Source organism: Oryctolagus cuniculus, chromosome 1 (assembly GCF_051225735.1).
Source record: "Oryctolagus cuniculus isolate XC-2025 breed Fujian yellow rabbit chromosome 1, ASM5122573v1, whole genome shotgun sequence".
NCBI lineage: Eukaryota > Metazoa > Chordata > Mammalia > Lagomorpha > Leporidae > Oryctolagus > Oryctolagus cuniculus.
In genome coordinates, this window is record NC_142867.1 from 61,867,883 (window position 1) to 61,881,009 (window position 13,127).

Here is a 13,127-nt window from a genome sequence, read left to right on the forward strand (position 1 = left end):
ATTGATGGGCATCTAGGTTGATCTAATAACTTTATTGCGATTCATAATGCTGCAATAAACATAGAAAAGCAAGTGTGTATTTCATATGCTGATTTCATTTCAGTCAGAACATATTCCCCCAAGTGGGATAGCTGAGTCATATAGTGCATATATTTTTAATTTTGTGAAGAACTTCTGACTGTTCTCCATATTGGTTGTAATGATTTGCATTCCCACCAACAGTGCATTAAGGTTACCTTTTCTCCATATCCTCACCAGAATTTGTTATTTTGTCCTTTGGATAATAGCCATTCTTGTTGGAGTAAGCTGATAGATAGATAGATAAATAGATAGATAGATAGATAGATAGATAGATAATATTACTTTCCCATGTGCTCACAACCCACTTTCAAAAATTATCAACTGATGCACAATTTTAGTTTAAGTTTTTATTCCCATCTTGATCCTTTCTACCTCTCCTTCCTTGTTTGGATGCACATAATTTAATATATAAACGCTTCAGTATGTGAATGTATAACATTGAATTGCATGTTTTTCGTTAGAAATTCTTATGCATGACGCTAAAAAATTTATTTTGTAAATAACTCTGTGATTCTGACTCTGTTTTATTTCCTTTCAGTTTAATTGAAAATTTTCCTATATATTTGTAATCTATAATAATTTCACCAAGTTAGTAAGAATATTTTTATACTGGAAAACATTTTTTGTAGCTTCTATTTTCTTTACTCTGTTTTCCACTATAACAATCCACATGGCTAGAATGGGAATATCCAAAGTGTCTTACATATAACTTATTATCTTCCTAATTGTTTTACTTTATTTTTCTAAAGATTTACTTATTTTAAAGGCAGAGTGACAGAGGAAGGGGGGGGGGGGAGCAAGGGAGAGAGAGTCTTCCATCCCTGGTCTACTCCCTATGGCTGCAACAGCTGAGCCAACCCAAAGCCAAAAATCAGGAATTCCATTCAGTTCTCCCATGTGGGTGGAGAGGCCCAAGAACTTAGGTCATCTTCTGCTACCTTCCCAGGTGCATTTTTAGGGAGCTGGTTTGGAAGAGGAAGAGCCAGGATTCCATTCAGTGCTCTGAGATGGGATGCTGTCATCTCAGATAGTAACTTAACCCTCTGAGGCACAATGCTGGCCCCTGTTTTACTTCCCTTCAAATTTCCACTCTATCTATTTTGTATAATCATCAAACATTTTATTTCCTGAAAAACTGATTATATAATGCCAACTATTTCAATATATTTATTCCTTTGTGTTCTCTAGCATTCACTGGATCATTTCACTCTAAAATCTGGCTCATTATCTTATTTCATCTGTATATTTTCACAGAGAAGTTTGTATTTTAAATTCACTTGGAACTTTACAATTTATTTCTTTTTATTATTTAGTTTCCTGAAATAAGAGTACTTTTTGAATATTTTTACTCATAACTAAATAATGTTTTCGTTGTTTTCTCAAGTTACCTAAGCTATACTATTATATAAAACCTATTTATTTTTGTCTTTTAGCTATTATTTTACAAGATAAGTGTTTTTGGGTAATTTAAATTATATTTGCATAAAATATTTGCTTAGGTTCTACTTGAACTCTTTTTCTAATTACCTCAAATTTTATTCCATTCTCCCACGATTAGAATATGAACTGTAGGTTTCAGTGTTGAAGTTAGTTTTTTTTCCTCCTCTTATTTCCCGGGGAATTGAGTGAGATACTTAAAGTCTCAGACAGATACCACTGATGATTGTTAAATTTTCTCACTGTATTTTTGTTTAAAGTTCTGTATGTGAGGCATTTGTTTAGTAGGGAATGTGTGCTAATCACATTTTAATATAGCTAGTCACTCCACTTATGTTGTGTTCATAGTCACTTTATTATGAAGTTTTGATTAGTCTTTGAGGATTTTCCCTTTGGAGAAAATCTACATTTATTGCCTGGTCTATTCCTGAAATTTATTAAGATACAAGTAATGGAAACAAGAAAATGTAGTGCTTTATTTTATTCCTTAGACTGAGACATCCATTTAATTTTGATTTTTGTTAAAATTTGATAACTGAAGTTCGCTTTGCCTCAATGAAAAGAAAATTCACCTGGTTACCAATGGAAACCCTACTACATTTGATGATCTTTGGCTAGTTAAACTTCTCTATGTGTTGGTTGTAATGTGCAAAATTAAGCTATTCTTGCAGCATGAATAGAAAAGTAGCTGCATAAGTTAATTGACTGAAAAAAGACTTCCAATACCAAGATTCAGAGATGTCTTAAAGCTAGGAGGTAATTATGCACAAAATTATAGTATTTTCCTTGAAAAAAATGTAGAATTGATGAAATGTCATGGAAGTATTATGCACCAAACATGATCAAGGAATTCTGAACAGGAAGCTCACATGGTGGTATAGCAAGTAAAGCCTCTGCTGTGATGCCAGCATCCCATATGGAAACCACTTTGTGTCTTGGTTGTTCCACTTCTGATCCAGCTCCCTGTTAATGGCCTGTGAAAAGCTGTGGGAGGTAGCCCAAGTGTTTGGGCCCCCCTCTGTGGGAAACCCAAAAGAAGCTCCTGGCTCCTGGCTTTGGTCTGGCTTGGTGCTGGCTACTGCGGCCATCTGGGGAGTAAACCAATAGATGGATGATATCTCTCTCTGTCTCTCCCTCTCTCTAACTCTGACTTTTAAAATAAATAAATGAGTCTTAAAAAAAAGAAATTGGCCAGCGCTGTGGTGTAGTGGGTAAAGCCACTGCCTGTAGTGCCAGTATCCCAAATGGGTTCCAGTTCTTGTCCCAGCTGCTCTACTTCACATCATGCTCTCTGATATGACCTGGAGAAGCAGTAGAAGATGGCCCAAGTCCTGGGGCCCCTGCGCCTGAGTGGGAGACCTGGAAGACAATCCTGGCTCCTGGCTTCAGAATGGTGCAGCTCCATCCATTGTGGCCACTTGGGGAGTGAACCAGCAGATGGAAGACTTGTCTCTCTCTCTCTCTCTCTCTCTCTCTCTCTCTGCTTCTGTCTCTTTCAAATAAAATAATTAAATCTTTTTTAAAAAAAAATAATTATAACCAGGATATCTTCAGGATGAAGAAGGTGATTATAAAAGTCTAAGGAATTCTTATGATTTCTAAATGTGAGGAAACCCAAGCTTTTTAGGTACTAATATCCTTAGGAAACCCTGACGAATTTGCTTTGTCTTGATGCTATAAATAATTGGATTGAGTACTGGTGGGACTAACAGGTAAACATTGGCCATGGTTATGTGGATAATTGGGGAAGAGTGCTTGGCAAAGCGATGCACTAAAGATAGTCCTATCATTGGCACATAAAGAATGAGCACAGCACAAATATGGGAGGCACATGTATTGAGGGCTTTGAGCTTTCCTTCCTTGGATGCAATGCCTAACACAGAATGTAGGATAAAAGCATATGATAAAAGGATTCCCAGAGAATCTATACCCCAATAAAAGGCTACAACAAACAAGCCATACAAAATATTGAAAGAGATGTCGTCACAGGCCAAGCGGATGACATCTTGGTGCAAACAGAAAGAGTGAGAGAGAACACGGGACCGACAGAAGGAAAATGTAGGAACACGAGCAAGAACAACAGGGAGAACAAAGGAGCATCTGATTACCATGAAGATCCCGATATAGACAACGCGTTGTGGAGAAAGTTTGCTGGAGTATCTCAAGGGATCACATATGGCAACATATCTGTCGAAGGCCATGGCTAGGAGCACAGCTGACTCCATCAGAGAAAAAGTATGAATAAAATACATCTGGGCCACACACGCATTCACCCCAATCTCTCTAGCATTGAACCAGAACATCTTCAGCACTGTGGGAAGTGTGGAGATGGACATCCCCATGTCCGTGAGGGAGAGCATGGCCAGGAAGTAGTACATGGGCTCATGGAGACTCGTGTTAATGTGGATGATGTGCAGGATTGCGCAGTTACCAGTTATTCCAATCAGGTAGAGCACAGAAAATGGAATGGAGATAAAGTGATGAACATTCTCATAGCCAGGAATGCCGATGAGGTAGAATGAAGCAAATTGTCCAATACTGGAATTAGAACCTCTTTTGAAGCTTTCCCAAATAACCATTTTCTTATCATCAAAATGTAGATTCCTAAAAAAAAGAAAAACATAAACCAAAGAAGATGGCAATTCATTTTCTTCTATTTTATTTTTTTCTTAATTCTTATTGCTCTATTGGGATGTTACATAGTTTGGAGAACAATAACTTGTCAAATATTTAATAAAAACATTCTTAGAAGAGTTTATAATTATTATACAATCATCAATCTTCTATCCTAAAAGTTCTATGTTTCAAGTCATTTATAGGATGTTCTTCCCTCTCCTAAGTTTATAAAATATGCTCCTATATTTTCTACTAATTTTTGGTATGTCTATTTGCTTTTAATTACTTTTAGACTCATCATTTATTTGCCCTCTTGTTTTGTAGATGTTAAATAAGGTTATATCCTGTATTAAGCACTCAGATTCTGACAAGGATATTTAATGGAATCATTTAAAAATAACATCAGAAGGCTGGCGCCGCGGCTCACTAGGCTAATCCTCTGCCTTGCGGCACCAGCACACCGGGTTCTAGTCCCAGTCGGGGCACCGGATTCTGTCCTGGTTGCCCCTCTTCCAGGTCAGCCCTCTGCTGTGGCCCGGGAGTACAGTGGAGGATGGCCCAAGTTCTTGTGCCCTGCACCCCATGGGAGGCCAGGATAAGCACCTGGCTCCTGCCATCCGATCAGCGCTGTGCGCCAGCCGTAGCGCGCAGGCCATGGTGGCCATTGGAGGGTGAACCAACGGCAAAGGAAGACCTTTCTCTCTATCTCTCTCTCTCACTGTCCACTCTGCCTTTCAAAAAAAAAAAAAAATAACATCAGAAGATATAACTTCACATTTTATATACTCAGTATGTGAAGTGAGTGTGGTCACAAATTAAAGTAGATAAATCTTTCCTAAAGCTTACTCAAATCAGAACCAGAGGTTCACAAGTTCCCAAGATTAGGTAGTACCTGCCACATTATATATTCAGGTATTCAGGGCTTGGTTCTCTTTCATAGTGTCTTTCTGGAGTTCATTTGTGTATACCTACTGTGCAACACATCCAGATATTTTCTTAGTGAATTGTTAACATTTGTCTCATGGATATAATTGATTTGTGAGTCATATTAGCTTTGGTAATCCTGAATCTTTCTTTTGTTGCCACTAGAACTCACAATTGATTTCCTAAAGACACCATCTTTTGATACGGCCTGGGACATCTCTGACAGATGCAGGGAAAGTGTCAGCAATCACAATTCCAGCATTCCCAGTATATTAGAATAAAGTCACCCCACCTCCAACTTTTACCTAGAGCCCCATTCTGATTAAATCATTGTGGTGCCATTCTTTTGCTTTTCTTGTTCTTCCTCCTTTGCTTCTTAAGTTTCAGTTTTTTAAGCCCCATTTCACAGTATTGTTGAGATAATTCAACTAAATCATGTATGGAAATGCATACCCCAATCCAGTCTCAGTTTGAATCTTGTGCATTTTAATTATTATATGTATATATACCCCCTAAATGCATCAACTGAGATTATCTAAAACTGTATGAAAAAGGCCTCTGAGACCCTAAGAGGGTGTGTAATCGTCTTTTCCTCACTTTACCTAATCTGTTTTTGTTTTAGATTCATACACAAAACCCAGATGAAACTGAAATGATTCTAATCAAGCAAATCAGTGATCTCTGGTCATCACATCCCCAACTCTCCTGTATTCATCCTACTAAGACTCATAGCCTCATATGGTTCCGTTAATGATCTCATGTAAAACGCTTTTCCAAAAATAATTGTGTGTGTGTGTATGTGTGTGTGTGTATTGTGGGGAGAGTGTTTAGTTTAGGCTTCACTTTGCTTGTTCCTCTTATTTGATTAGAAGGTTTTTTTAAAATTCTTTATTCAGTCCTCTCCGATAGGTTTCTAAATATTGTCACAGGAACCATTGATCTTATTTCTGCTTTTATTTTCCTAAGAGATAGTATCCAGTAATGTGGCTTTTAAAACTGTCCATGTATTCATAACTTCTGTCTCCATCTTTAACCTCTGTAGAGATCTGTAGCATAGTACATTCAGCATTCTGCTAGGCATCCATGGTTTCTAAAAGGCACAACAAACATCACTTGTCTAGGACAGAATCCTTGGTAACTGCTTTAACAGTTCCATCTGGATAGATGCAATACTGGTTTTGAAGTTCAACTGTAAAAACTAGGCATTGTCCTCAGCTATTCAAACCATTTTTCTCTATCTAATCCACAAACAAGTTATCTTTCTTCTATGTCAAAAGCACTTAATTTCATTTTTCTCTACTGTTTACCTCTGTCATGATTTCTTTCCTGCAATATTTTATTAGCCTGCTAAGTTATATCATCCTTTCCACTCTTGTGCTACTCTCCCCAAATCAATTTTCCATATAGCAGATACTGAATACTTAGAAACAAAGATAAGTCATTCCTGTGACTGTTCTTAAAATGTATTAATTTTTCCTGTTGCCCCCAGAACAAAAGGAATGCTTTAGTTATAGTTGTAAGATCCTGCTTTCTTGTGGCTGGAAACAAGAAGTCTGGTATCCCACTACTCCGTTTCTTCCCCACCTTCGCGTTCCCATGCTCTAATCATCTGGTTTTTAATCCCTGAAAGTTTTTCTATTTCTGATCCTAAAACTGATCTTTGCCACTTTTGTTCACCAAACTACAGATATTTCCAGTCTTCCCCTTTGTACAACAGTCCATATTTCTTTCTCAGCACTCTGTCAAACACCCTCTGTCCACTAAAGCAGCCAATAATATCCCACCTCATTACCACATCACTTCACCTGTTTCCACCTCATCCAAATCCTCTAACTGCTTAAACCGATTTCTCAGAATCACCTTTTTCTTTGCAAATGACTGTTGTGTTACCTTCTAGCTTTTCCCTTATCCTCTCTTCATGATTTATTCAGAGGTGCTGGCTACTTTTTTCTGTTAAATTTAAATTTTTTATTGATATAAAGAGAACGTAATTCATGTATTTCATATGTACAGTTCTAAGAAGACAACCGTACTCCCCTCCTAACCTCCATCAATCTCCCTCCTTCCTTTCTTTTTTTTTTATTTTTGTAAAAACATAATTCGATTCACTCTATAACCACAAGCTTAATGCATTGCTAATCATAATATTCAATAAGTAAAAATCAGAAAGACAACAATTCTGCAGGAGTTTAAGCAAGGGCTAAAAACGACAATCAAATCACAGGGTATTCATTACCTATCACTTCATGAGTTTTCACAGCTTTACTTTCTTACTCCTGATAGAAGTGCTCAAAATGGAGACAGTTTTCTAAGGGATCTAGAAAGTTATTGCTTTATATACCTATGCTAAAAGAAGCTTCTTATTTCTCTTGGTTATATAGAACCCCTGAAAGCCTAAGGGATCAGAGCCACAAACGCTACTTAAAAAAATAGAAATATGGGAACCTAAGGGTTACAAAATGCTCAGGTTGAGACACGGGTAATTTCCATAGGGAGGAAGAATCCCTAAGGGAGGCCCAGTTTTGGTGTGTATGGTGCTGTGGTTCAAACATCATTGTCCCTCCAAACTTCATGCTGAAACTTCACCCTCAATGCAACAATATTAACATGTGGGACAATGAGAACGTGGGAAGGCCACAGAGACTCCACCCTTACAGACAGGATGAGTGACTTTCAGAAAGGGTTTGAAAGGGTGAGCTTCTTCCTTCCATCTTGTGAGAACACCTCAAGAAGGCACCACCTTTTTAAAAATGTACTTTTGAATTTTGAACTAAGGTCTAATACTTGCATATTTTAATTGGTAAAATTCAACCTTTTAGCATACATGCATAGCTTCAACTGACCATACGAGGCCACCAGGTTTCTCAATTCCTTATATTTTCTTTACAGAAAGCACCATCTTAGAATCAGAGTGATCCTTTTCCAGACACCAAATCTAACAATAAAATGAATGCTCTGCTAGATTCGTTGCAGATATTTTTCTGTTTTGCATCCTCCCAGCACAGAGTTGGAGCTGTGTATGCTGTGGTTTGAGTAGGGACTTAAGTAATATGATACTTAGAATGAATCAAAAAAAATGGAAAAAGGCTTCAGAGAATTATCATGGTAGTACATGATTCATAATGTTCCTGAGGGGAACTTAGGACATCTGCCATTCTATGAGTTTGCTGTGTATCCCATGTTGGATCTAAACTTCCCATGTTGGATCGTTCTCTGCCTTTTTTATTCTATCAGTATTTTCAGACACTTGTCTTGTTTATGTGATCTCTTTGACACTTAATCCTATCATTATGATCAGTTATGAACTTAAACTGATCACTTTGACTACTAAGATGGCATTGGTACATGCCACCTTGATGGGATTGAATTGGAGTCCCTTGGCAAGTTTCTAGCTCTACCATTAGGGGTAAGCCCAAGTGGATGCTCTATCTTTTGTCTATGACAGTAGCTAGCAGTTGATGATGCCAGGATCTCCCTCTGGAGCCCATAGATGTGAGAACTCCCACGTATTTTCTACTGCACCCCATTGCCCTTTGAAAGTGCAGTCCACATTCCCAGGCTGTGGAAGGAGGCATACAATTCATGGGTGGAGGGGAAGCCCCTTGGAGGCCCAGGCTCCATACAGCCTGTCAAAGCCCACTGAAAGACCTGGGCATTGTCCCTACTCCAGTGGCCCCTCCATGAACAGGACCTTTCAAGAGTTCTGTAGCTAAGCTCTGTGGACTTCACTGTGATTATTATTTAGTTGTCCTCCCCCATTAAGGGCCCAATAGATGTTGGACTGCTTCCCAACCTTCTCCAGCTCTCAATTCTCTGCTCCCTTACTATATACCTGCCCACCTGCGAATGAAAACTTAATCTAGGGGCTGGTGCCGTGGCTCACTAGGCTAATCCTCCACCTTGTGGCGCTGGCACACCAGGTTCTAGTCCCAGTCGGGGCCGGATTCTGTCCTGGTTGCCCCTCTTCCAGGCCAGCTCTCTGCTGTGGCCTGGGAGTGCAGTGGAGGATGGCCCAAGTCCTTGGGCCCTGCACCCCATGGGAGACCAGGAGAAGCACCTGGTTCCTGGTTTCAGATCAGTGCAGTGCACCAGCTGCAGTGCGCCGGCCCATTGAAGGGTGAACCAACTTAAGGAAGACCTTTCTCTCTGTCTCTCTCTCTCACTGTCCACTCTGCCTGAAAAAAAAAAAAAAAAAAAAAAAAAAAAAAAAAAAAAAAAACACACACTTAATCTAGGAAGTACCTAAGTATACTTTATATTATATACAAATATATATGTAATATATATGTATAATTGGTGTGTTCAAAAACCCATGGAAAACACAATGTATTTGGAGACAGAGAGACACTAATAGACACAGAAAGAACTTTCACTTGCTGATTTACTCCCCAAACATTGGCAATGAAATTAAGGGACAGAATCAGGGGACTGGTGTTGTGGCATAATAGGTAAAGCTGCAGCCTGTGATGCCAGCAAGCCATACAGGCATTGTTCAAGTCATCTGTTCCACTTCTGATTCAGCTCTCTGCCAATGGCCTGGGAAAAGTAGTGGAAGATGGTCCAACTTTTCAGGCTCCTACCACCCACGTGGGAGAACTGAGTGAAGCTCCTAGATCCTGGCTTTGGCCTAAAGCCAAAGGCTTTGGCTGTAGCCACTTGGGGTGTGAATCAGAGAATGGAAGATTTCTCTCCGTGTCTCTCCCTCTCTCTTTCTCCCTCTCTGTAACTGTGATTTCAAATAAATATATAAATAAATATTTCTTTCTTTATTTTTTTATTTAGAGAGAATGTATTTTGTTATTTGTGTACCAAAAGCTCACCATTTAAAGTGCATAAATCAAGGGTATTTAGTATGTTTATAGAGTTGTTTAAGCATCATTAAAATTTAATTTTTTTCAGTTTTTCATTTTTTATTTGAAAATAAATTTCATCAGATCTAATGTTTTTATTAGCAGTTTCAAAGCATAATGCACTGTAATTTTTCTTTTATTTTTTTACCTAGAAATCTTTTAAGATATACAAACTCCAGGCACTGCATTTATACAGATTTAGGAACACAGTGATTCTTCCCAACCTGCCCACCCTCCTGCCTGCACTCCTGCCATTCTTGCTCCTCCTTCTCTTATTCCCATTATTATTTTTACTAAGATCTATTTTCAATTAACTTTATACACGTAAGAATAACCATCTATTAAGTAAAGAGTACAACAAATAGTATTAAAAAAAAAAAACTATTCTTGAACAATTGAGATAAGGGATGTTCGAAGTCATTGGATCTCAAAACGTCGATTTCACTTCCATAGATTACCATTTAGGTAACTTAATTTTTGAACATTTTCATCATGCCCACCAGTGAACCCTTGTCCTAGCCTCTCTTTCCTTCTACCACCTACTGTTCAGCCTTAGGCAAGCACTACTTTTGTCACTATGATTTTGGATATGCTAACATTTTTTTTATAAGTAGAATCATAAAATAAGTGGCCTGCAGGGCCTGGCTTCTCTTTAAAACATTAACTTGATGTCTTCTAGGTTTATCTGTAGTGTAGTCTGAATCAGTACCTCACTACTTTTTAGTGTTAAACAGCATCCCATTGTATGAATAGACCACATTCTCTTTTTTCAGTTTTCATCTGATGGACATTGGGCTTACACAATACACACAGATCGAAAACAGTCATTTAATATAGCTTGTACATTATGGGACTTAAACTACTCTCACCCTTTTTGGAAGAAGGCTCCCATAGTTACGGGGTGCAGAGGATCCACTCAGTTGTATGACTTTCCTCCATATGCAGACTATTATGATACAATTGTTTCCTCCCTAGAAATAAGGAAATATTTCAGTCTCTTTGAATTCGGTCAGACTTGCATTATGGCCTAGCATGTGGTCTAGCCTAGAGAAAGTTCCATGCACTGATGACAAGAATGTGTAGTCTTCAACTGTGGGATGAAATGTTCTGTAGATATCAGTTAGGCCTATTTGCTTCATAGTGTAATTAGCTATGATGTTCCTTGTTGATATTCTATGTAGTGGATCCATTACTGAAAGCAGGGTGTTAAAGTCCCCTATTATTGTTGTATTGAAGTCTATGTCTCCCTGGCATTGGGTGCATATGCATATATTATAGTCACATCTTCCTGTTGCGTTGGATCTTAATCATTATAAAATGCCCTTCTTTGTCTGTTCTAACAGTTTTTGTGTTAAAGGGGAGAGGATATGATAATGGTTGTTGGCATGATCACAGCCTTACCTCCTTTCTTTCAAGGAGATCAATGACTGGGTTTACAGTGGGTACAATCGCCATCAGTGCTAGCATGTGAACCACACAAAGGATCTGTGAAGTCCTCAGTGTATGCATAGAACCCTCTGCCATGAGCCACTTCAGGCCATCAGGGAGCTATGAGCCTCTGTTGCCAGGCACAGGAATTACCCAGAGACCCAGCAACACCCCAGGCCCTATCATGCAGTCACAGAATTCCTACAGCCACAATGTGCAAGGCTCCCATGGTTACGGGGTGCAGAGGATCCACTCAGTTGTACAAGTTTCCTCCATACGCAGAAAGAACAGAGATGTTCCCAGGACCAGCTGCTTGTGGATGCTCCATTTTGGCAGTTTGAACCCCATAGAGCCTAGAATATGCTGAGAGGCTGGGGGCACCTCACAGCCCTACGTGGATGCCTAACTCACTGTCAACCATCCCAGCCAGACTTAAAGTCAGTGGTGAACACAGATTTTTCCCTCTGGTAAAAATCCCCTGGTCAAATGCGCACACCAGAGCTGCTCACAGTCTCGACTGGTGTCAAAATGTTGCCTTCTCTCCACCGATTGCTGGGTCCCACTGTGGGGGAACGAGGAGAAAGAAATGTGCCTTTCCTTCACCAGATTATGTGGGTACCCTGCCACCCACTGGGGCCCCAGGCCGGACTCAATGTGTGTGTAATCCTCAATTCTCTCTGACAATATCCCCAGTGGCACTGGCTGCGCAGTCTGCTTACCCCAATCTCAGATGCTGGAGTGACCTCCGACCCCAGTTATGGGATCCTGGGGATGGTGTCCCCATTGGCTGCTGTGCTTCCACACCCTCCACGCTGCTCCACAGCACCCCTCTTCCTTCTGCGGAGTTGCCACTGCAAGCTTCTCCCCAACTCTCTGCTGGGAACACACTTTCTCCACTTTTCTTTTGCTATTTTCCCCTGGTCAGAAGCAGCACTTCAGTTCCCTGTTCAGCCATCTTAGAATCCTAAAAAAAAATGTTTTTAAATGACAGATAGCTTTGAGATTGAATTTATGAAAGTTATGGCATTAGGGCAATGATATTTATTACTTTACATTGTCTCATGGAATATATGAATTATGTATATTCTGTCAAGTAAAAAATTATTAGAAGAAGCCAATAGAATCATAAATTAAAAATAATTTAGTATAAGAGGCACACTTGTGAAAGAACTAGACTTTTTTTTAAAAAAAGATTTATTTATTTATTTGAAAGGCAGAGTTACAGAGAGGCAGAGGCAGAGAGAGAGAGATCTTCCATCTGCTGGTTCACTCCCCAGATGGCCACAATAGCTGGAGCTAGGATCAATCTGAAGCCAGGAGCCAGCATCTTCCTCTGGGTTTCCCATGCAGATGCAGGGGCCCAAGGACTTAGGCCATCTTCTACCACTTTCCCAGGTCAGAGCAGAGAGTTGGATCAGAAGCAGAACAGCTGGGACTCGAACTGGGACCCATATGGGATGCTGGCACTGCAGGCGGAGGCTTTTTACCCGCTATGCCACAGCGCTGGCCCAAATGAATTACTTTTGACTAGCTAGTATGTTCCCAATGAAAATGGTTCATAGTGAGACAGAATCAGGTGATACATTATCTGTTTTCTTCCCCCTCCTCTTGAATTTTTGAGGAAAAAAAAAAAAGTTGGCCTGTAGCTAACTTTCAAAACTTGGTTCTGTCTCTTGCTCAAGTCTCTCTGGCATATGTCAGGCTCCACAGGGAGTCCATGCACACCTGGATCACTTTCTTGGCCCTTGGGAGACCAGATTTAAAACTGCTAATATGGTTGATGTTAGCTGA

General features: G+C 39.6%; 1 protein-coding gene across 1 annotated transcript; it reads right to left on the reverse strand.

The window, feature by feature from the left end:
* Positions 1–3,116: 3,116 nt before the first annotated feature.
* Positions 3,117–4,097, reverse strand: LOC100350621 (olfactory receptor 51G1-like). Its single transcript, XM_002708556.3, has one exon. The coding sequence runs from the start codon at positions 4,095–4,097 to the stop codon at positions 3,117–3,119; it is 981 nt and encodes a 326-aa protein (XP_002708602.3).
* Between the last annotated feature and the right edge of the window lie 9,030 nt (positions 4,098–13,127).